This window comes from Pyricularia grisea (genome assembly GCF_004355905.1).
Source record: "Pyricularia grisea strain NI907 chromosome Unknown Pyricularia_grisea_NI907_Scaffold_2, whole genome shotgun sequence".
NCBI lineage: Eukaryota > Fungi > Ascomycota > Sordariomycetes > Magnaporthales > Pyriculariaceae > Pyricularia > Pyricularia grisea.
Genome location: NW_022156717.1, coordinates 7661854 through 7684730, shown reverse-complemented (window position 1 = coordinate 7684730; position 22877 = coordinate 7661854). Strand labels below are relative to the sequence as shown.

Sequence of the window (22877 nt, the reverse complement as noted above, 5' to 3'; positions counted from 1 at the left end):
ACGTCTCCCACCAATCCCCACTTCTTTCCCCAGTAGTCCATGAAAGTCTCCGGCCAATGATAACGATTCTATACGAATACCATCCTTACACGGGGTTAGTTGGGGAGAGGGGGGGTTGAGTTCAACCGGGTAACCGAGTACCTGGCCACCTTGGCCCTCGACACTTGATCTCTTAAAGTGACTTTTGGGAGGGAAATGGTCCCCCGTGTCACTTTCACATGTTCTTCTCCCCTCATACCAGGAGTTTCAAATTGTTTTCTGCTTTACTGCTTGTAGCTTTTCAAGTACACATGTTTTTGTTTTTTTGTTATGGGATCCGGATAGGCGTCTTGGTTGCTCCAACAGGCGTTGTGGTTTGGGGAATAAATCGGGGCTTTATATTTTTTTGTTCAGTATGTAATCCATCATGGGTTGTTTTTGCTCTTTTCTTTCTTTTCGCCCAGGACATCAGCCCGTTTGACAAACATCCGAGAGGGTTGTATAGCAGTGACATGGCTGTGAATGCCTTCCCAGTACTTTAGTTCTACGGAAGGTCGCACAATAAAACAAAGCATTTTCACACAATTTACGGGGGCACGGGAAACTGTCCAGACATTTGTGTGGTCCGCACCTGGGGTTGATCTTGGGATGGCCTATGTTGTGGGAAAGGGGCGGCTTTATGGTTCGTCCAAGTAATTCTTCCCAGGTCAGGAGCAAAGTGGCATGCATATATGAACAAGCAAAAAGGCAACCCATAGATGGAAAAAAAAAAAAGTGTTAGCGCTCTCAAATATAAAGAATGGTGATCAAGATTTGTATCATCCAGACACATAAAACTAAAACGCGACCGACTTCAACAGAAGTTCTCGGGGGAATCCTAGATGAACAAAAAAAGAAAAAGAAAAAGAAGAATCCGAGAAAAGCCACCAGATACGTGATATGATGCATGGAAAACATCGGCCCAGTATAGTTTGCCCTTTCCCCAAGAGGCGTGAGAGATACCTGTCATCCTGTAGCCCCGTTTCACCTCATCGACACAACTTCCTCCCTGGGCATCGGTCCCCTGCAGAACACCTCCAGGTATCTGGGGAAACCTTCCAAATATTTTGTTTTTAAATTTTCATTTGTTGAGTTGGTAAACAAGACAACGGTCGTCAGGTCGTCAAAATGTCCCTTTGTACATTCTATGTATAACACACGCTGCGAAATATTCTTCAGAGTGCCGCGCAAACTCCGCAAATGACTGCGAGTTCCAGTGAACTTGCCCAATGACAAATCTTCATTCAGAAATGGCACTCGTAGGTCCCGAGTGGACGATAGCAAATCATGCCAAATATTCGACGCCAGAGCGTAATGAAAGTATAGATCATTCGATGTGATCCAGAAGTCTCCCGCTTCCGTAGCATGATAAAAAAGAAAGATTATAAACAGAATTTTAAGCTCGACGGGACTAATCGATGGTCATGCGGCTAGGAAGCTGTGGCTTGACGTCGTGCATGCTGATGGATGAAGTCGCATCGGGTTTCTCCTCATCCCTGGATGGCGACCTCAAGTGGTTCTTGAGGCCGGCGCCAAAGTTGTTCATGCAGATGAAGGCGTTGGCGATCGTTAAAATGATAAGGATAATGGTGAGCACCGCGAAAGCCGTGAGCGACCTCGCCGCAGCCTGGTATTTCTCCTTGTGGCCGGGCTGGTAAATGCGCACGAGCTTGAAGAAGAAGTACGACAAGGCGCCAAAGTAGAGAACTATAATTGCGCCCATGCCAATCTTATTTTCGCGACGGACGAAAAACGCAGCGAAGAGCAGAATCGCGATGGTGACTGGGATAGCCACAACCGTCAAGCGGAACTCGGTGTCGGTTGTCTTGTCGCGTACAACGACAAGGAACTGCACCGTAAAGCCGAGGAAGAAGAAGAAATCGAACTTGAGCAATGCGATGTAGATCTGCGGGGTGCACGCTACATTAACAACACGTTCAAACCAAAGCTGCAAGTATCAGAAAGGCACATACCTGGTAGTGTAAAAAGCGTCGCTTCATCCTGTAGTCGGCGCCGATCTGCTTTAAAATGTCCCATGCGAACTCTTGGTAGAGTTTCCAAGAGACAAAAGCCATTCCTAGAGTGCAAACCGAGACGATGACTGGAATCGCAAAGAGCAATGGGCGACAGTCGTCCCATAAATCTTTGGTGGTTGTCGTCAAGATGCCAGCCTTTTCAAGAAGGACAATCGCATCGTGGATTTGATCGATCTGGATGGCAGTGTACACCATCATGGCCAGGTTGGCAATGCAGACACCAATGACCTGAATAGTGTTCTTCATCCTGAGGGCATCCCAAACCAGTACGAGCATGTACAAGAAGCCAAAGATGAAGAGCGTGAGGAATGTCGGGATCGAACGGAGAGGTGCGCCCTCGATGTTTTCGTCGCTGACCTGGTCACCTTTGACACTGTTCTGGAATCTCGCGAATACATATCTATTGAAGTCACGCAGAATCGCATATGGTCAGTCACATTCACGATGGCACTCGGGATGGGCGTGGTCGTCCAGTCTAGGCGTGAACTCACGATTCGAAAATCAGACAGATGATGGCCTGGAAAGCCGTGATTGCGAAGAATAGCCGTGGCCATTTTGTAGAAATGAAGCCGAACATGCTGCGAGATTGCATAGGAACAAATGGTTTCTTTATGGCACTAGTAGAATCGCCGCGATAGTGGTACGTCGACTCTTCGGCGAATGATGACTGTCGGTTGTTGTAGACAGGCTGAGGGTACTGCTGGGACGGGAAGCTTTGTGAATACGGAGACTTCGCATACGCCGGGTCGTCTTCTGCCAGGAGCGACCGGCGGGAGTCTTGTCTGGTAGCCAGGACGGGCTGTTGTTGACGACTCCCGTAAGGAGCCGGCGACTTTTGATTGTTGAGGTCAAGCGAGGGACGTTAGAAAAGCGAGTGATGCGATGATGCGATGCAATCGTGGCGAGAAACAGGTGGCAAACGGGCGAGCGGCCGTTCGGGGTAATAATTGATAAAACGAGAGTAAAAGAAAGGATGGTCGGACGGTTGCTTGGTCGTTCGATAGGCGACGATGGCGTGGACTGAAATTGGGTTCGCTCCTTCGTTAGTTCGGCAGGCCTCGGGTGGAAGACGTTTTTACAGTAAGTACTGCAAGTACTGTATGTAAGTGCAGCACCAAGGTAATTAATTGGTAGGGATGGTAAGGCGGGTAGACTGGGGAGTCGGTCGCCGTTTAGGATGTATGTGGATGGCAACCAAGGCAACTAGACCAGTGCTAATTGAGACTCGGCGGTGCAGGACGCGGTCGGCCTTTGTGGGGACTTTGTAAACTTCGACAGCAAAAAAGAGCTTTTTACTTACTCCTCGGGTCTCGGGACGATCAAGTAAGTAGCAAGACGCAAGACGCAACCAAGGAAAAACAAAAAAGAAAGCCCTCCCAGATCTGACAAGAGAGTAAACAGGGGAAAGGCTAAGACTCGCAGACGCAGGGAGAGCAAGGAAGGGGTCGAGGTTCCGCACTTCCCTTAAAGCGGGCTGAAACAAGGAGCGGAGGCGTTGGTGTTCGAGGACAGACAAGGGCGGGCGTGGAATTCTGTAAAGTGCGGGCCCTTTTGCTGCAAGTTGCGTATGTACAGTACTGTACAGTTCAAGGAGGACGGAAGTAAATGGAAGAAAAGAAAGGATAAAAAGAGGGAAAATGGGGGGGAAAATACCCTTTGCTTTTGCAGGTGCCCACTGACGTGATAGCGCTGGCTTCCTCCTCGCAGCAGACAATATTACTTGAGCCAGGTCTAGGCCATATGATGCAGACAAATAACAAGTGGTACCGCTGGGTGAAGGGTACCTATGGGTATGGAGGTGTGTACAGTTACTACAGTAGGCGGTAGGACGTTTGTGGATCTTGTCCTCCACTTGTTGTGCAGTACAAGTCCTAACTTTTCAAGAAACGCGATTGGCCCCAAGTACGCACAAAGCCAGGCGACGTTTTTCTTGGCCGAATGGTTTTCCAGGCCAGCGTAACCAGTACCGTAATCGATGCTAATATAACCATAACGGCATGGATGTCAAGAATCAATGACAGAAAAGTCTCTTTAATTGTAAAAATTAATTTTTGAACATTTATTTCCAAGCTGATCATTGATGACTGTGTCGAGCAAGCATACCGTAGTCAACTGTACAGTCATCAACCACCGTCAAGCACCGACTTGCCCAACATAAGACGAGACACTACATAGTAGACCACACCCTTGTTCTGGAGGTCTCGAGGATCCTGTAGGGCTGGCTGTGCAATTGTCGGATAAAATCCAATACCCAGCAAGGCACAGTGCATGCATGACAGTGCCAAATAGTAGCTACGGAATGGCTATGCCCACGCACAACCCTTGGCAGCAGCCACGGTGCGGATTCTCGGCATGGAAAAAGTACGAAGAGGGTGGTTGGGCGCGACTCAAGGCATGTCTTTTTGACAGGAGGGTGTCTTGGGTGTGATCAATGCAAGGGTGTTGCGGGGAGGTGTGACTTTGGAGACCAATACCAACACCATGTAATCACGATCTAAGAGGATTGACGGTTGCTTTTAAGCACCGACTGCGTTCCGAAGACGGGTTGGCTTGGATGCTGTGGCTGTAACTTAATTGATTTTTGAATTTCCAAAGTGAAATCAATGAACTCTTTAGATATCTATAGATAGCTCGTTTAACTAATGTCAAGTCGCAGAAGCAAGTACACTCGTTCTAGAACTAGACTACTTACGTGCGTCCCCGAGTAATACAATGTTTGCAGACAACAACACACACAACCAACTAATCGCCTCGTGATTGTTTGACATGTCCGTGGGCCGACTCGAGGACAGGTCTGTGTCAAATCCTTCACGTCTCAGGCGGCAAAACACTTTTACCCTTAAACTACGAGATATAAAGCGCATATGCGATAAACTAGCTCTATTGTAGGCCTGGCCCTGGGCTGAAAAACGGTCCTGCAACAACAACACTTGGCTTCGTCCTAGTGGCAGGCAACCAGTTTTTTCTTGCTTCACATGCTGGTTAAGAATTTTTATTGACCGGCACACGAGCTCACTACTGTTGCTCGACCGTTATGGCTATCCGGACACGTAACTATTTTGGCCCGGTCAACTTACTGGGAACTTCCTATGGCGCCACCATGCTATTCGATGAATGCGACCAGCTGGAGTTCGCACGACCGCGCTTCTCCGGCCGCTTCCGCTGTCCTGCATGTGGTCCCGTTTGGTAAAAATTCTTGCTGCAACAGGGTACCAGCCAAGCTGAACTGTCAGGCACATGACAGCTTTTTTTTTTTTTTTTTTTTTTTTTTTTTTAAAATGGCCCCAGGTTCATCCAGGTTTCCAATCGCTTCGATCGGGGAATTGACCAAGAAAGAGAAAGAAATAAAAGCCCCAACCGGTAGAGGCAACCAATCCTGCGGGATTTCCTTGCATTTCTTTCAGGTCGTTGAGAGCAAAGAAAAAAAAAACCTGCCCCGCCGCCACGTTCTCGATCGAGAGAATACGGGGTTGCATGCATTCGCATTATGGTAGAGTGGATAAACCAGCAAAAGCAATTCAGGGTGCATCCATTGTACGGAGACACTAGGGGAAAAAGGCCATTTTTAGATTCCTGTGGGAAAACAATATTCTTGACATGGACAGAAGTGCGACCGCGCGCGTAACTGCATTTGACTGCCAGAAGTTCATTCCACGACTCGAGATCCCGCCCGTCGTCCAGGCACCAATGCCTGCTTCCAGGTTTGTTTGATTTGCAATCACTGGTTTGCGATGAACCTACTAAATTCATCCAAGAGAGCAGAAAATGTACGAAGTAGCGTTAATCAGTACTTCATACTGTACCTACTGTACTCTGGCTTGGACGGAGGGGTTCTGTCTTGGCATTTGGGTGACGCCATGTTATCGTCTGGTCCCTTTTTGGCCCTTCTTAAACTTTGAGCCATTCATTCAATTTCGCCGAGAAAAGTCAAGGCCATCATCCCATTTCTCCATATCCAATCAATCAAACCTATCATCCAACCTACCATAGGTTCCGACGAATTGCTAAATCGCGTAGATTTTGATATGTACATCAGGACAAAGTAATACATACATACTAAGAAGACCGAGAGCTAGCTTTTGCCACCCAAGCCCTTGCCGCCTGCATGGCCAGAAACACAGTCTGTGCTGCTTTTCCCCCACGGACGAACTTGCCCACTCGGGTGCATTACCACGGTATCGCCGACTACTAGGGACGTACCATAGTACCCTAGGTAGGTACCTACCTTAGCAAGCTAGGTTGGTACTGTACTTGCAGAATACGCCATACCATACGGTACTGGAGATGCTGAAATGCTACGTGGTAATTCAATTATCGTTGCAGTAGCAACTTTGGAATTCTACACAGCCGCAAGGTACTCTAGCAAAATTACCGTAGATGTCTACTGCACATATCTTAGACTATGAGGTCCGCGCGTGACTGCACAGCTGTCTTGCAGTGGCATGCAGATGCTGGGCGCTTGCGTTGGCTCGACTTTGTGCTTTTTGTTCAGCCAGGACCTTGGCGCTGCAGCAATGAGTGTTTCTTGGGCATGTCCTGGCTGTTTCGACCGAATCGTTATTCAACAGAATTATGATGGACTTTAAACATGGAGGCAGGATACCGGTACCGAGCCCGTCGCCCTAGTCACGACTCTAATGAGAGCGATGCTGTTTAGTCTAGACAAGAAAAGAGGCCGGCTTACGCGTACGTCAAACATTGTCAATATCACTCTGGGGATGACCCCGTCGTTGTGGATGATTAAAATGAGTTTCTTTTACACTTTTTTCAAACTGAGGGTCCTCAAATTAATTGCCCCGATTTGTGACGTCGTCGTCGTGGAACTGGTTTGACTGGGTTTGAATCTGCCGAGATTATGGCGGTGCAGACTTGAGTGTTGCGGCCCCTTGGGCCCTCCCGCATCTGACAGGCTTGTATCCATGGTTATTGTGGAGGTTGCTGGGCTGTGCAGATATCCACGTGAAATTGTTCCTACTCGTCGACTGCACCAGTAGAATCTGAAGTGACATATGTATAATATAGATCTGCAGTAGTAACCTGTTTGTAGATCGTAGGTATTTCCAGAGTTGGTCATTCTAGTACTATGTACTGAGGTCGACATCTTACTTGTTTTGTTGAAACCATGAATTTAGGGGACTGAACCAAGTGCTCATCCACCTACTTCGTAAGCCACTCCCTGAAAACTGGCAAACGCTGATCAACAATCAAACGAGTTCAATTGGAATCGTATTAGATTATTTTTATAATCTTGCAGATGATAGCCAATGTGCTGCCCATGTATGCAAATCCTTTGTCCTCGATACAATGAGCGCGGTTGTTCAGTCCACCTGAGGTATAATTACTAGCCGGCCACTGCCAGAGGCAACGCAGCGGCCCCGGTTGAATGGTTTGTTCTGTCTGATGATGAAAAGAAAACATACAGGGTAGGTAAGACCAGCCCAACCCGGCTGCTTATCGGTATAATCGCAAAAAGCTCAACGGACACAGACCCACTCCCAACTTAACTGGTTATAGTGCTTGCCTGGTGCGACCACCGCGTTGTACCTCTAATCGCGGGCGGCCAGCGCGTACGCGTAGTGGCGTTATAGCTTGAATTTGACGCCGCCCCCGAAACCAACTCGTTGCGACAACGTCGACTTCAAGCCGATAGCTCGGTTCCGTTGTCGCAAAAAGCCCACACCAACGGGATTCAATTATACCTATTACGGCGCATGCTGTCGGATCGGATTGTAAATTGAAATATTTATTGGCTTAATAATCCTCGCCGCCTGGGCAGACATGATGGAAATTGATACCGATGAAGATACTTTGCGCCAGCTTGCTGCTGGCGGCTCCATGAACTTGTGAGTTGGTGCTTCGTGATGTGGACTTTTCTTTGTTTTTTTTTTTTTTTGCCCCCGAGGCAATGAAATGAAATGCAGCGCTGAATTACGAACCTGTTGCTCAATACACATTCGACATTCGAAGTGACACGGGCAGGGCGCTAACTAACTGTTGCTCGTCGCAGCTCCGCCTGGCCTCTGTTGCTCTGTGATATCATCAACCGCCTCGAGAAGATCGCTCAAAATGAGTTTCCGATCCCCGTCATACCCCCACCACCAAGGCTCACACCACCACCAGAGCCGCGCTTCCTTGCTCCTCTGCCATCCTCAGACCCCATAGGGCCGTCGGAGCTCAAGAGGGTTGAGCAGAGCAAGGCGCCAACTACAACGGCGGCAAAGACAACTGGAGACGCCTTGTCGCCCGGTTCCTCACAGGAAACCAACAAGGAGAATGCGAACCCGAATTCCAACAAAAGTCAAGCTGCGGCTGACGCACCAGCTGATGCCACCACTACGACCAGTGCATCGGCCGAGCCAGTAGCATCATCATCATCATCATCACGGGCTCCCGACTCCCAGACCCAACAAGCTGCTCCTGGCGAGCTGCCAATACAGATACAACAACAGCTGACTGAAATTACATCAACTCTCACGACCGGCTTCCCGGACCATCCGCCGCACACTATTCAGCGCCTGGCAGAGCTGGTCTTGTATCCCCATCAACACTACCGCTCTCTCCCGTCGTATCTACATGCCGTTGACCGGGTCGTGCACGTGGCATCTGGCGCCAACCTCTTCCCCCTCTCGCCCGCCGTCATGGATCCACGCGCCATGGCGGCTCTTGCCAATGGGGTGCCCGGAGGTGCTCCTGCAAACCCGTCCTTGTCTCCTGCCACATCGACGGCTTCTACAGTAACCGCCCAGCCAGGTCTCGACGAGCACTTGGGAGGAGCCCTTCTCACGCCGATTCCATGGCTTACAAATAGACCCGAGAGCGTCGATGGCGCAGATGCCGCCCTTAGTCCGGAACCCGACATGGAAGACGAAGATGGTGAACCGTCTGATACTCTCCATTCGCAGCATCATCCACAATCACAACAACAGCACAGCGGGTCCGGTCGCCAGCGCCATCAGCAGCGGTTGAGCACTGAGTCCACCGAGACCATAGAGGGTCCCAATGGAGTGGGCCACATTGAGACGGTGTCCGTGTCAGTTAACGGCATCGTCTCACATGGTTCCAGTACATCAGCCCTAGCTGCTGCGCTTGGTCGTGGAGGGGCCGAAGCTTCTTCCTCATCGGCCCTGAGCACAAACCAGCCGCAGCAGCCTGGGGCAGAGGGCATTACCCAGGGTGAGCTGTTGCGTGAGGAACAGCGTGCCGGTGTCGTCCCTGTCAGCCAGCTTCAGCGTAGCAGGGAAGCTGCTCAAACTCGAGCTGCTGCTGCTGCCGCCCCTGCTGCGGCGGAATCGTCCGGCTCTCCCGTAGGATCTACACCTACCGAGCAGGGTGATGAAGAGATGGACGATGCCCTCGGTGAAGCCGACGAGGCAACCGGCGCGGGTAGTGCAGAATCAGAGGAGGAGACGCCGCACGTCCGTGGACCGGAGGAGATTGGCCTGGCGGACACAGGACCGCAGGCCGCGGGGACCAGCATTCCGGCGGCTGGTCAGACGGCACCCAACCTGGCCCTGCAGGATATCAACGTGGAGGCTGCCATGGGACGGCCAGCAGACGAGACGCGGGCGGCGTCGGCCCCAAAATCACCAGCCCGCTCAGAACCAAGCGACGTGACTCTGGACTCGGGAGATGATGCACCGCGGGAAGGAGCTTCGACCCCGAAGCGGGACGCAGAGGGCGAGCCAGCCTCGGGAGGTGAGCCCCCGGCCAAGAAACTGCGCGAGAGTCCTCAGGAGCCCGGCAAAGACTCCCTGGATGGGGAAAAGCCGACAAAGGATGGCGCTGAAGGAGCCGAGCCCGGTGGCAAGGAATAGTAGTTATACCAAATCCGATATTCCGAGCAGGTCTTACCTTATTCTTCTGTCTTGATTGTACTCAAAATCCTGTGTGTCCCCATCTTGACTTGAGAATGTTTGCGGGCCTGGTACATAGATTCAAAAGGTGTCAGTCATGGCAGAGGATGCGTTGTGCATGCGCAGTAGCTGAACTTTGCCTATTTTCTTTTCTTTTTGTGGTACACGTTTTGCTAGGGCATCGGGTCGATGAATGGTGGTAAGAGGCCATATGCTATGCCCTGGGCTCTTCATTCCTTATCCAGATATCGTAACAGCCTCTTCTCCCGGGCAAACCTATTCGTGGGAGCATTGTGGCCTGGCATCCCATGCTTATATGGCTGTTTAGCATCAAGTTTTGCTCTTCGACTGTCGAGCGACGACTTGATGTGCCTGCTACTTACGCCTTTGGGGGGTTGGTGAGCTAGCAGGTCGACAAATGTTTATGTTACAGTTTCACGACCAAGAAGATAACCACCAACGAACATGCCTGTTCGTCGACTGCATCAGCCTTGGGAAACCAAATAGTCTGACATTCGCCCGACTCCTTCAATTGGGAGGGATGATATCTGTTGTCTTGCGTCTAGATAAACCGGCGCCCATCAAACAAAACAGCCCTCTCTTTTTCCCTGCCTATTCCAGCAAGGTAAAGCTCTTGAGTTTATCAATATCTTTCCGAAAACCTGAACGCCGCACCAAGCAACTAAACTCCCGCCAACACAAAATGCAAGGCTTGTATGAAATATCAATCGGGTCAAAAACAGAGAATTATCACTTGTAGATGCAAAAAAAGTCATGGCCCCATCAATAGAAAAGCACATGAACAAACCCAAGTGCCAGCTTCCGGCTTTCCTTATGTACCATGCTTCTCAATCCATCAAGACGGAAATATTCTCGCGCGATATGGTACTCCGCTGCATCTCATCTCTCCTGACACGGTAAAATGTGTCGCAAAAGTCGGAGCACTGCATGGCGCGCAAAAAAGCCTCGTCGTGCGTGATCACGATGAGCTGGAAATTAGATTGTGCCTGGCGTGCCTGGATGATATTGTGCAACGAAACGGCGAGGCTGCGGATGTTTGCCTCGTCAAGATTCGTCGTCGGCTCGTCCAGGGCGATCAGGCCACAGCTGACGCCGAACGACTCGGCCAGGGCCAGGCGGATGATGATGCTTGCCAGTACCTTTTGGCCTGCCGAGCAGCGGCCACGCATGTCCATTTCTGTGTCTTGCTTCACCATGCAGAGGCGGTAGTTGTAGGTCCGCCGTGTAGTGGAGGCCGTGGCCGACGTTTCGACCTCGGATCGAATGAGGATAGTGTCGATGTCAGTACCTTGGTATGTTGACCGCCACAACTCATCTGCAATGCGGTTCACCTCCTCCATCTTGAGACTGTGGTACGACATGATGGCCTTCTCTAGGGCGGCGCTGTAGCTGCCCATATCCTCAATGGCCGCCTTGGTAGTCTCCACCTTGATGTGAGCCTCGCGAAACTTGAGCCTGGCATCGCTGTAGTCTTGTTGATATTCTGCCACCCGACTAGCTTGCTCTGCTTTCTTGGTTTCGAGCGTACCCTTGAGCACATGAGATTTGCCAGAGAGTTCGTCAAACTTCATCTTGAGAGCATTGGCCTCGCCATCAAGACGTTCCCAGTCTTCTTGTGCGTTTCGGTCCTCCAATGCTTCAATCTCCTTCTCTAGCTTGTTGACGATTCTGAGTGTCCGGTTATATGCCAAATTGTCCTGAATGTTCTTCTTTTTGCGATCGCTATTGTCGGCTTCCTGCCGCAGCTTATTGATCTCGGCTGTGAGCTTCGTGATGTCGCTTTCCATCCTCTCAAGCGAATGCTCAAGATTCTTGATTGCACGATCGTTGGCAGCAGCCAGACCAGGCCCTCCTCTATCCAAGTAGTCTTGTATATCGCCGCTTAGAGACTGCAGCTTTCCTACAGTTTCTGCAACGAGATTCTTCTGATCTGTTGCCTTCTGAAGTTTCTCCCGAGCGCGACCAACCTCCTCGTCGCGGATAGATTCTGCCTTGAACAAGTTCTGTTCTAGATCCTCTAGCTCCTTGGCGCCTTCGTCATTGGTTTCCTCCATTTGCTCTCTTTCAGTCTTCAGAGACTCCATCTGCTTGATTAGGTCGTTCTTGCGCTCAACCTTCTGGTTGAACTCGGACAATTTGCGCTGCAGCTCACTTTTGTTCAGCTCCAGTTGAGAGATTAAATCTTTCTTCCGTTGGCGATCCGCCACAAGCTTGTTCAACTGCAGGGTCAACGCTCTCGTCTGTTCCGAGTTCTTCATTTGAGCTTCCTGAATCTCCTGTGCGCTGCGAATATTGCCACTGGAGCTCTGCTGGGAGGCCAACCTCTCGATCTGCTTTTCGGAATCTGCAATCTTTGCCACGGCATCCGTAATGCTACGAACTGCCTTTCCCATAGATTCCGTATCAAGACGTTTGTCTTCCAGGACGCTCATCTCCTTATCCAAGGTTTCTTGCTTGCTGATCATGGCTTCCTTTTCGCTCTCCAGAGCCTGCAACTTCTCCTCCAGGGGTGGGAGCTGTGCCTTTGTCCTCTGGTACGTGTCATAATTCGTCCGCACAGCCCTTAGTATATCAACTTGTTTCCTCAAACGCTGGATATCGGCGTTAACAACCTCCTTCTGGGTCTGATCCAGGTTCTTGACAATCTTTTGAACCAACTTTGATTTGAAGAACTTGTCAGAATCTCCAAACGAACGTTCGCACAGGGTGCATTTGTTGTCGCGCTCCATCTTCTTTTTTGCTTTTTCGTAATACTCCGCTAACGCATCAAAAAGATGTAAATCAGTCTCCGCGACGCTGAGGCTTTCCTGCAAGGAAGCTAGCCGATCAAGGTAGGTGTGGACCGGATGATCGTCATCGTCCTCATCCTTGGACTGTATCAAGGCATCGCGAACCGCCTTCTCGGCGCGCTCAGTGTCCTTGGTGGTCTTGGTGACCTCCTCACGAGCAGAGGATACCTTGTAGTCGAGCTGACGAATCTCCTGCTGGGCCTCGTCCACGAGGGTCTTCTTGGCTGAAACAGCAGCGCTCTGCTGGTCGAGAATTTGCTGATAAACTTTGCCGATGGTTTCGGGATCAACGGGGCCTGCTGCCAAAGCGGCGAGCTTGTCGCCCCATGTTGCCATGACTGATTTCAGATAAACATTTTGGTTTTCTGCTTCTTTCCTGCGGAGGTCAAGTTGAGCCCGCTCGGATGCTAAGTGAGTGCACTGTACAAGCTCGTTGTTCAGTCGCGACGCTTCGCCTTGGAGTCGACCCAGATTGTCGTTCGCCTCATTGATCTCGCCATCCAGCTCTGATTGCTGTAATGAGTTGTATGCCTCTCGAAGTTCGTTTTCTAGCTGTGTCAAGTTGGAGTCCAAAACTGCTTTCGCTCCATCGTCTACATGCAGATCGCCAACAGAACGTTGGAGGCCTTTGAGGCGTCCATCAATGTCAGAGATTCGCTTTTGGGCCGAATCACGTCCTCTGTTCAAAGATTCCCTACGCGCGGTGAGATCAGCAACGGCTTTTCCATGGGAGGTCTTGAGTTTCTCAAGTTCCTGGTCGTATGCTGCCACTTCGCGCTTTTTCTCGTCGAGAAGCTTCTGGATACGGTTCTCAAAGCTTTTCACCTGAGCCTCGGTCAAGTCTCCATCAAACCCTCGGATTCCGTGCTGCTGTGCAGCCTCCTTGACCATGCTGAGCCGTGCCGATACTTGACGTTCATGATGCTCCTTGTCGGACACGTGCTTTCCACGATCTGCCAGCTTATCCTGTAAAGATTTTCGCAGTGCCGCGAGCTCTCCTTTCAGTTCCGTGTACTGTGCCGTCTTCTCCGTCGCATCATCCTTCATCTGCTTGACCCTGTCCGCATACTGGGCAAGGGCTGCTTCGAGTTCTTCTTCTGAATCAGACATTCGCTCTATGGTTTCCAATAGCTCATCGGCCATTTGCTTTCGTTCATCATAGAGGACCTTTTTGTTTTGTAGGTCGGTCACGATGCTGAAGAAGCTGTTTGCCTCCTGTCGCTTTGCCGCCTCCTCCTTGCGATATTTGTCCATCTTATCTAACGTCGTCTTGTACTTCTTTTCCAGCTCTGCAATCTCGGCCTCGAGGACCTTGATGGCTTTTCCATATCGCTCGCCCTTTTCCTTGTCTTGCTTCGAGGTTTCCTCTAGGTTCTTGAATATGCGAAGCTGCTCGCCGTGTTTCTTCCGCAATAGCTTCAAATTATCAATAGCCTTGGTGTACTTTATTGCCTCGAAAAGCTCATCAAACTTCTTTTTCAGTACTGAAGGTTCACTGAGTGGCCATAATGAGTCGTCTTGATGGCAGAAGATTACGTTCTCGAGGATTGCTGCCGGCACACCCATCTTCTCGGGTACCATCTCGTCCAGCTCTGCGTTTTTCTTGGATAGGCTGACATGTTCGCCATTTGTCTCAACTCGCAGAGTGCCATCGATTGTCTTGACGTTAAGCTTCTTCTTTGCCTGGGTTACCTGCAAGCTCCGGGTGACCACGAGCTGCTGACCTATTGTAGAGTAGAATGATAGCTTGACCTGAGCCTTGATTACGGATTCGCCAGCCAGCTAAACACTCAACATATCAGTAAACCATATCCTTGTTGTTTCTTCCGGTTTATAAATTCAAGTTATCCAGTCCATTTTACCTACCTTGGGATCATGGAGAAATGCGCCGCCCTTGCTGTTCGGCGGCTGCTCGCCGGTTGTGGCATACTTGAGGCATTCGATGATGGTTGTCTTGCCTGATCCATTTTCGCCAACGATAAGTGTGAGGGGTGTATTGAAGGTGACAAATTGTGCATTGGTAGGGCCAAAGGACCGAATTCTGCCAAAGTCGATTTAGAGTTAGTTCGATCTCTTACATGGGCTGAAGGGAAGAAGTGACTGGATGCTGCCCACCCTCTAACTCCCAGCTTCTCGATTTTGGCTACAAGATTCAGGATCAGAATTCCACCCAAACTAAGAAGAGCGGTCGGTTTGGTACGCACACCTGAAAGTCACTCAGTTGTTAGCACGGAAAGATGTGAAACGATGTCCATTAAATTCATAGGCACACACATCTTGAGATGGCAAAGCTGATTGATGATGGCCCGCGCAGAGCCACAACTCTGGTCTTTTGCGGGCTCTAGACTGGGTTTAGATCGCAGGGGCACTGCCTAGACTAATGCGATTTATCAAAGCCAAAGTTTTGTGTAGATGACACGATCATTGGTAAATACCTAGCATCGACAACCCATATGCGCCAGTGGCCGACTGGCTTGATGATGACGTTTGTTTGGCAAAGACGCGAGGATTTATTTAATAAAGCGCGTCTGCCTTGACACGGTCTCACGAGATCTGACCCATGATGGATCCCATACTCCACTTTTTTGAAAGTGGGGTTCGAGAGAAAAAGTCCTTGGGCATCAAGATTGCAATACCGATACAACTCCCCCACCAGCCTATCCTGGGTAAAGATCGACTTTCAAAGTTCCACCTCTCCAGGTCCGGAGTGAACGCTCCTGTCCTCAGCCAAAACTAGGTACCTAGTGAAACAGATACCCAATCTGGGAATTAATTGCCACTTTTGTATACAACACTGTATCGGTAGATAATTACGAACCTCCCCAACCTGGGAAGCTCAAGGTACAAGTGGGCTTACGATTTCTGTCTAGGACTGTAACACCAGGTTCTGCGTGATTTTGAACAAGACTGAAGAGTTGCTTTTCTCCTAGTCGAGCCCGCCAGGGCAAAAAGGATCAAGTAAAGGATTTGTCGGTAAAGGCAAGTACGACGTCTAGGTCAGTTTAGCGCATGCGGCAAGCCGTGCAGTGCGACGATCCGTTTGCCGGTAGCGCAGCGGCAAAAGCACCCGCGCAAATGTTACAGGCATCGACAGGGCCAACTATCTATTTCTGTGCAGTGGCTTGCACCTCCCGTCTGTTGGGCACCAAGAGGAAAGCCCGCCAGCCAGTGGCAAAACCACCTACGTGGTAACCTTAAGGTCAAGGGGTATGACTATATTACTACCTATTCTATAGATTAGTAATTGACAAAAAAAATGGCAACCCAAACTAAGACCAGGTAATTAAAAAAAAAAAATCCGGACTTGTACAGTATTGGACTCGTACCAAAACCCTTGTTGAACCCACCTATGCGCGTGACGTTTCGATTTTTGGGAAATCATTTTGCAGCGGGATGCGACGTTTTCCTCTCATGTCATTCGCGGACAAGCTGCCTAGCTCTCATGGGGTGCCACCTACGCAGGAGGCTTGTAGGAAGTGCAGGGATTCGACCAGGTGTCCGCTCTCTTGATGGCGCCCCGCTTTCCTTTTTGAAAGTAAACTTATTGAAGAACGTGCACTGTAACACTACTTGGTATGCAGGCCGGTGTCTGCATGACCAAAGAGTCTCTACACAGTAAAGGGGTTATTGACTAAATGTAGCAGGTACCTTGGAAACCTTAGTTGAGGTAGGTTAGCAGGTCGTTAGGTATGGGTATGGAGGTACCCTATGGTAATCGGCAAGATTGCCGTCTGACCTTGGATTTGGATTAGGGACTGCATCCCTTCCCCTGAGCTGGGCTGGGCTGGCTGCCTTGACAGGATGGAAGCTGCTCGGCCGAGCCCTCATGGCAAACACACCCGCAGCACGAGGGTCCTAGGATCGACATTCGACAATCTGATTCCAGCCTGGACCGGCTACAGCGTTTGGTGTCACCAAACCAAATAAGACAGGACCTATTCATACCTACTGTACACACGCCACCCCGCCTTATAACCTAATCAAGGGTCCTTTTTGTTCTGGCCCTCCAAGGACAACCACAAGCCTCCATGTGTCTACTGTGTGTGCGTTCGACGACTTTCTTGAGCTGACTTGAATTGGATCAAACAAAAATGCCTCTGTGACCAGCGGCGTCCAATCTCCATAATACAACTTATATTATAACTTGGCAATGTTAGCACCCGGAGAGCCGGGTCCATTCCACTTTTCCCGTTGGTGCCTCCCCGCGCCTGGATTGACTTCTCCCCATAGCTCTTGTGGTTTTTCTCACGACTGCAGTTGCTAGATTGCGGTCTTGTCGAGGATTTTTTTGGGGGGGGTTTCTTTTTTTCTTTTCTTACTTTCCTTCCTAGGGTACCTTTTTGATTTTATTCCTTTCCTTTATTGTCCCTCGAGCTGGGTATTCTTAACCTCCTCATCATATCTTTCCTACATTCACCCAGTCGGCACTCGCTGAAAAAAAAACTAAAAAAAAACTCCCCTATAGGTGCAGCTCCCCGTTGACCGTTACTACCACAAGGTGTCGGTGGCGAGGTCATGGCTCACCGGCACCAGCAGCAGCCCTCGGGCGGTTTATTTGGCTTTGGGAGTCCTATGGATATGCAAAGCTCCCAGCCGCCAGTATCGCAGGTATGTTCAAAATCAAATTATCAATGAGATGGGTGTTGTTTCAATTCGGCCATCTCGTGGCAGCATCGTATTCTTCATCCGATGCACATGTCGGCCACTGGTTTTTGGTGGTTGGTCGGCTTAAGTTGGCTGCGTTTCTGGTGACCTAGCTAACACTGTGATTGCGACCCTGACAGGATAACAGCGCGATGAGTCTCGTCGACCCCTCAATGCTCTCTCACTTCGACACACCCATGCAGATGTCGCTCGACGGCGACAGCAACGTCGTAATGGCCGCGCAACAACCTTTCCAACGCCCGATGGTTTCCAATTTTGCTCATTCAGGCACCTCCGCATCCATATCGCCAATGTCGCAAAATGCGCAAGGCTTGGCAGCACGGCCCCAGGCGCGACCTGGCCAAATCAATAATCCGTCACTACAAAACCACCACCAAGCAGCAGACTCGGGGTTTTCACTGCCTAGTCCAGACGAACAGGCATCGCCCATGTCTGGGGCTCTAACAGCTACATCGAAACAGAATTATGGCGGCATGCCACCACCTCCACAGCCTTCATTACAGCAGCAATCGACTGCGCATGGACCTCCGGGAAGCATCGTGACCGAGTACACCAAGAGGCGCGATTGGGCCGCGCGAACCGCTGAAGAGCTCGCGGACCTTCAACAAATCCTGGATCAGGATGGTCGCATCAAATATGTGTCGCCAAGTGTGACAGCACTTACAGGCTACACAAAGGACGAGATATTAGATGTATTACTACAGGATTTGATCCACCCGGATGACGTCGGGGTATACCTCTCCGAGATGCATGATGCAGCAGCTACTGGCGGAAGCATACGCATTTACTATCGACTAAAGAAGAAGGACGGTACTTATGGGGTTTTCGAGTCAACAGGTCATGCTCACATCGCAACCGCTCGGTTCTCGACAAATCCAAACAACCAATCTCATTTCCGCCAGGCCGTTTTCCTCATGTCGAGACCCTACCCAACGAAGAACGCCGAACTACTGGACTCATTCTTGGAGCACAAAATTGAGAACGAGCGCTTGCGTCGTAGGATAGCAGAGCTGCGCAAGGAGGAATATGAAGACGGGGGCGAGGACGCGCAGAGGAACTGGCCCGATGGTCGATCAGAAATGACATCCGAGGATGCAACAGTATCCGTTTCCACGGGCACGACGCCACGGCATGCACAGCAGCAGGCCCGCCACAGCAGTTTCGGTGATGCCAAGGGTGTTGGCGGAGTACTGCCCTCGGATGGCAAACTTGGCAGCGCGATCTCTGGTATACTGAACAGTGCACTGACACGTGAGAACCTCGAAGACTCAACCGCGCGCAACCGACAAGACTCGATCAAAGACAAAATGATGCGTTATGAGGGACACTCACACGCCGAGACCATTGAGATGTTGACGGGTCTCCGTTATAAAGAAGGAGAACGAACCCACGGCTTCACATCCAGTAGCGGTAACCCGTCATTAACCAAAGGAGATGCGGGGATTGCAATACCTATCGATCGGGATCCCAGGGTGGGAGCTGACAAGAAGAAAAAAATCAAAGTGGCCGAGGAATACGTTTGTACGGACTGTGGTAGGTGCTCCCTCTGGACCTTTGGCGTTGGCAGCCTCATTACCTTGATTTTAAAATCCGTGTGCACGTCGGATCATCGCCGAGACCTATCCCAGGCCACACATGGTACATGTCTGTCTATCTTGATGCATAGCAGTAGCTTACTCCGATGCACTATGATTAGGTACACTTGACTCTCCTGAATGGCGAAAGGGGCCCAGCGGACCAAAAACGCTATGCAACGCATGCGGGCTTCGCTGGGCCAAAAAGGAGAAGAAGCGAAATCCAAAAACAGGGAACGGCGCCGGGTCAACGCCTGCCGCTGTAAGGCTCGTAGAGCAATAACTGATAATATTTACAACTGCGTGACCTTTGAGGATTAGGTACACGTCAAACATTCAGAGCCAACGAATTTTTTCTTCCTCTTTTTTTTTGTTACCTTTAGCCAGCGAACCTGTAACGACATGTAGGAAGTACACGAAGGGATCATATACCAGGGCACCAGGGCATCATGGGGGAGCAGGATCACTCCTGAAATTGCGGCGTTCGGGCAGCAAACTTAGAGCGGCGTGGTGTGTTGTACTCCACTCATTATTTGACGAGGTCCTAGTACAATATTACTCGTACCTCTTTTTTATGAAGACTTGATACGTTTTTATCTTCACCCGCACTATGTTATTTTTCACCCTTTCATTTTGGCTCGCATTCCAGATGTTGGAACACCTTTTTATTTTTGTTCATTACTATTCACAAGATACCCCCGGCTCGAGGTACGGGTAGAATTTATCAGAATTAGAATCTGTACGAATGGCTATTATCTAGGCATCGGTTGTGCTCGCTAACGGTGTGCTTGCCACCCAAAAGAAAACCGTGCTCAAAACAGCCAGACCCCTTCCACTTGCCCTTAAGCCCCTGAAGCTCTGTGCACAACAGCCATTGGGTCGCCGAGGGAGTGGTAAGCTAGATATGCAAATGATGTTTAGCTCTGGAATCGACACAGTTTTACCTGAGCGTACAAATTGGAATATCGGCCCTAAAACACTAAGATTAAATTAAGAATAAAATAAAATAGGTTCTTTCTTGGAACGCAAACAAGAATGGTGAATAGACTAATTAATATTCGACTACCCCGCCCCATAACAAGTTTGGCAATCTCTTCGGAGTTGGCAGCACAAGGTTCGTGGAGCCGATGGGGACAATCACCCCGGGAAATAGCAGCAACAAACCTGGGCTATTTTAGTTTTGGGAGGCCCAGCGGACTAGTTTGGGGCTGGACTTTTTACTTTCCGGTCTTAGGCAGAGCCTCTTTGCTTATCGTATGTAATTATTGTCTATCTCTATGGGTACTTGTAATTTTGTTGTGCTCTCAAAAGACAAGATACGTTCATTTGCTCGGTTACGAAGTACGTACTCCCACGGGAGCGGCCGTCTTGGCGTCCATGTCTAGAGTGTCAGATCCCGGGGGGTCTTCTCAGCTCAATCACCAAAGAATCACAATAGCCGAGTTGACGATTCCATTGGTCTATGTTTTGTGTTCTTTTCACACAGGCGCCCAGTATTTAATCATAAGCGAGTCCTTGCTTACATATAGCCAACCGGATTCCAGCCGTTTTTTTTTCTGCTAATAAGAGCCGTTGGGGTTGGTGGAGAGATGGAATGGGTTCAGTTGAGGGCAACTTATCAATTTCGGCTTGCCCACATCGCGGACATACTCCGTACATAGATGCATTCTGGAGGGTACGGATGGGAATTCCGTCAAAGCTATGGGGAAATAAATGGTGAGCTAAGGTGAGTACCGGTATGGGGTATTATTGATTAGACTTAGCCTGGATACAGCCTGCCCATACATCAGTAGTACGTACGTTCCTACTGTAACTAAAACTAAACTAGTTTCAGTTCTAGCCAGGTAGGTAGGTACATACCTCCTTATGCAGCCGGCGGCAGGCAACTGCGTGCGGGGCAAGTTCGTATGCACTCTTGATTGCAGAGTTGGCCAACCAAAATGACAATTCTTATTTACTTTCACGTGCCACGTTCGGGCTGAAAGATGGGCAAGCTTCACCACAGGACCCCCCCAACGGTCCTGCCACTACGAGTACACTTTGGTGCTTTGATCGAATAAATTCGGCCGTTCCCCTCTCTGGTTAAGTAATACCACCCCCAAAAGTGTCTCATCCCATCTCAAGAAACATACAAAAAAAAATAAACAAATACACCATACAACTTTCGCACTGAATTTTGCCATAAACACGGAGCCGCCACTCCCCTAATAAGACTGTATTGCGCGTAGCAACAACTCGTTTGCGGCAAGGGGAAACAAAGCCGAGTTACAAAAAACGTGATCAACACCCAAGTCAACACCATACATCATTTCCAGGGGTTCTTCGAGTTATCAATGACATAATGGCATGTGAGTCGCAAAAGTACCTTCGGGACCTTCTTGGTCGCATGGAGAGACATGTGCCCTTGTCCAGCCTATAGCGGGGATATGGGAGTAGAAAAAAAAAACCAAGAAAAAAAAAACACTGTTGATAGAGCTGAAGGTCTGATATATCGGATTTTGATCCCCATGAGTGCCTCTCAACAGACCAAAGGGACTCGTCAGCCTATAGTCACGAGGAGGACGACGACCTTCGTGGGGCTGCCCATGTGGCATCCCGCCACGCCGGCGAATCGGGCGACGTCGGTCTTTTTAGTTCCATCTTGGACACGATCGGTCAGAGGAAGCAAAACGATGAGATTGACAAGGAAGATGTCGACGAGGCTGGTATGTTGATGGGTTGACATAGTCAACCAGCCAAGAAAGGCAATCCCGAGTCATTATACACGAACAAACAACAAAAGAAAAGTAAGTGTATTCGCTAGCTGACCCAAATCGGTCGATAGCGGCCATCAAGAACCACAAGAAATACTTTGCGGGCGATGGCCAAGATGGGGACGTCGACGAGCACGGTATGGGGACTGCCGCAGTCATGCAAGCCCTCAAGATGTTCACCGGCCATGGTGGTTCTGCTGTAGGCGGAGGTGGCGTCTCTGGTACCCATCAGAACGAGTTCATCGGCCTTGCCTTGGGCGAGGCGAGCAAGGTATTTACTGTCATTCTTTCTGTTTCTGATTTCGATTCCAGAGGCCTCAAACTCATCAAATGATTTTTATCATTCACTTTCGCAGCTCTTCGACAAGAAGGCGTCCCAAGGCTTAGTCCCCGAGGGTGCATCCAAAGAATCGGCTCTCATGCAGGCCGGAGAAATGGCCCTCAAGTTTTGCATGAAATCCAAGTCCGATGCTCCGGCCACCGGACCTGGGGGTGCGAGTGGACTCATGGGGCTTGCTTCGCAGTTTCTGAAGTGAGTTGGGTTCACTCTTCGAGAAAGTCATGATGTCAACACTGGATTCGGGTATATTTACCGGTTTGAGTTTGGGAGTATATTCAGTAAACTACTACGTACATCCCGGCTTCTGAATCTTGTTTTGTGCCTGGTCGAATGTAAATCATGACTTGGGACAAAGTGTCACCTATCGTAGTAGACTTATTCACCAAAAGTGGCGATAAAGGGATTGTGAGATGACATTGGGTCTAGAGCCTGCAAAAAAATGCGATAGAAATTCTCATAAACCTTGAGCTAGCCGATGTTGAGCCCATCACCCTAGGTCAGTTCGGCTTGTGCGCTTTGTCAGGAACTTGTTCCGCCGGTGATCATCTGGTGTGGTAGCTTTGCCAACCAGTGTACCATAGTCAGGTAGACAGTACTGTATGGAAAGATGCTTGGGTAGAGGTTGCAAGGGTGCTGCGGTCTCTTTGAGGGGCCCACATACATGGTGGGGCTATAGTACGCACCTATAGCTGGCTTGGCTGGGCAGCTGGCTTATCGATTAAGCCAAAAGTTCAAAAATTTGGGTGGGGTCACAGCGCTTGCTAAATATCGTACTCTATGATTTGTTGATCGCCGTCGCAAAGTAGATAGGACTCGCGGATCAAGGTA

General features: G+C 49.8%; 5 protein-coding genes across 5 annotated transcripts; 2 read left to right on the top strand and 3 right to left on the bottom strand.

Moving 5' to 3' along the window:
- Positions 1–1429: 1429 nt before the first annotated feature.
- On the bottom strand, positions 1430–2646 carry PgNI_04865 (uncharacterized protein; the record flags this gene model as incomplete). Its single annotated transcript, XM_031124906.1, has 3 exons — positions 1430–1924; positions 1992–2454; positions 2546–2646. 3 exons carry the CDS (start codon positions 2644–2646, stop codon positions 1430–1432), a joined length of 1059 nt encoding a protein of 352 aa, XP_030985384.1.
- Positions 2647–4747: 2101 nt separating this feature from the next.
- Positions 4748–5293, bottom strand: PgNI_04864 (uncharacterized protein; the record flags this gene model as incomplete). Its single annotated transcript, XM_031124905.1, has 2 exons — positions 4748–4969; positions 5132–5293. Coding segments are annotated over 2 exons (384 nt in total), but the record flags the coding sequence as incomplete, so codon positions are not given.
- A 1834-nt stretch (positions 5294–7127) lies between these two features.
- On the top strand, positions 7128–10024 carry PgNI_04863 (uncharacterized protein). The gene is made up of 2 exons (XM_031124904.1): positions 7128–7897; positions 8062–10024. The coding sequence occupies exons 1-2, from the start codon at positions 7833–7835 to the stop codon at positions 9866–9868; spliced, it is 1872 nt and encodes a 623-aa protein (XP_030985390.1). The 5' UTR covers positions 7128–7832; the 3' UTR covers positions 9869–10024.
- Positions 10025–10755: 731 nt separating this feature from the next.
- Positions 10756–15177, bottom strand: PgNI_04862 (uncharacterized protein; the record flags this gene model as incomplete). The annotated part of the gene is made up of 4 exons (XM_031124903.1): positions 14990–15177; positions 14833–14860; positions 14584–14758; positions 10756–14499 (listed from the first exon to the last, which is right to left on the bottom strand). Exons 1-4 carry the CDS (start codon positions 14991–14993, stop codon positions 10756–10758), a joined length of 3951 nt encoding a protein of 1316 aa, XP_030984450.1. The 5' UTR covers positions 14994–15177.
- Positions 15178–16749: 1572 nt separating this feature from the next.
- On the top strand, positions 16750–22497 carry PgNI_04861 (uncharacterized protein). Its single transcript, XM_031124902.1, has 6 exons — positions 16750–17095; positions 17183–17325; positions 17502–18792; positions 21482–21661; positions 21781–21980; positions 22066–22497. The coding sequence occupies exons 2-6, from the start codon at positions 17233–17235 to the stop codon at positions 22243–22245; spliced, it is 1944 nt and encodes a 647-aa protein (XP_030985388.1). The 5' UTR covers positions 16750–17095; positions 17183–17232; the 3' UTR covers positions 22246–22497.
- The last annotated feature ends 380 nt before the right edge of the window (positions 22498–22877 follow it).

Coding starts and splice junctions, on each gene's coding strand:
- PgNI_04861 (XM_031124902.1), top strand. CDS start 17,233: ATGGCTCACCGGCACCAGCAGCAGCCCTCGGGCGGTTTATTTGGCTTT. Junction 17,326..17,501: donor CCCAGCCGCCAGTATCGCAG/GTATGTTCAAAA, acceptor CGACCCTGACAG/GATAACAGCGCGATGAGTCT. Junction 18,793..21,481: donor CGGCTTCACATCCAGTAGCG/GTAACCCGTCAT, acceptor GCCTCTCAACAG/ACCAAAGGGACTCGTCAGCC.
- PgNI_04863 (XM_031124904.1), top strand. CDS start 7,833: ATGATGGAAATTGATACCGATGAAGATACTTTGCGCCAGCTTGCTGCT. Junction 7,898..8,061: donor GCTGGCGGCTCCATGAACTT/GTGAGTTGGTGC, acceptor TGCTCGTCGCAG/CTCCGCCTGGCCTCTGTTGC.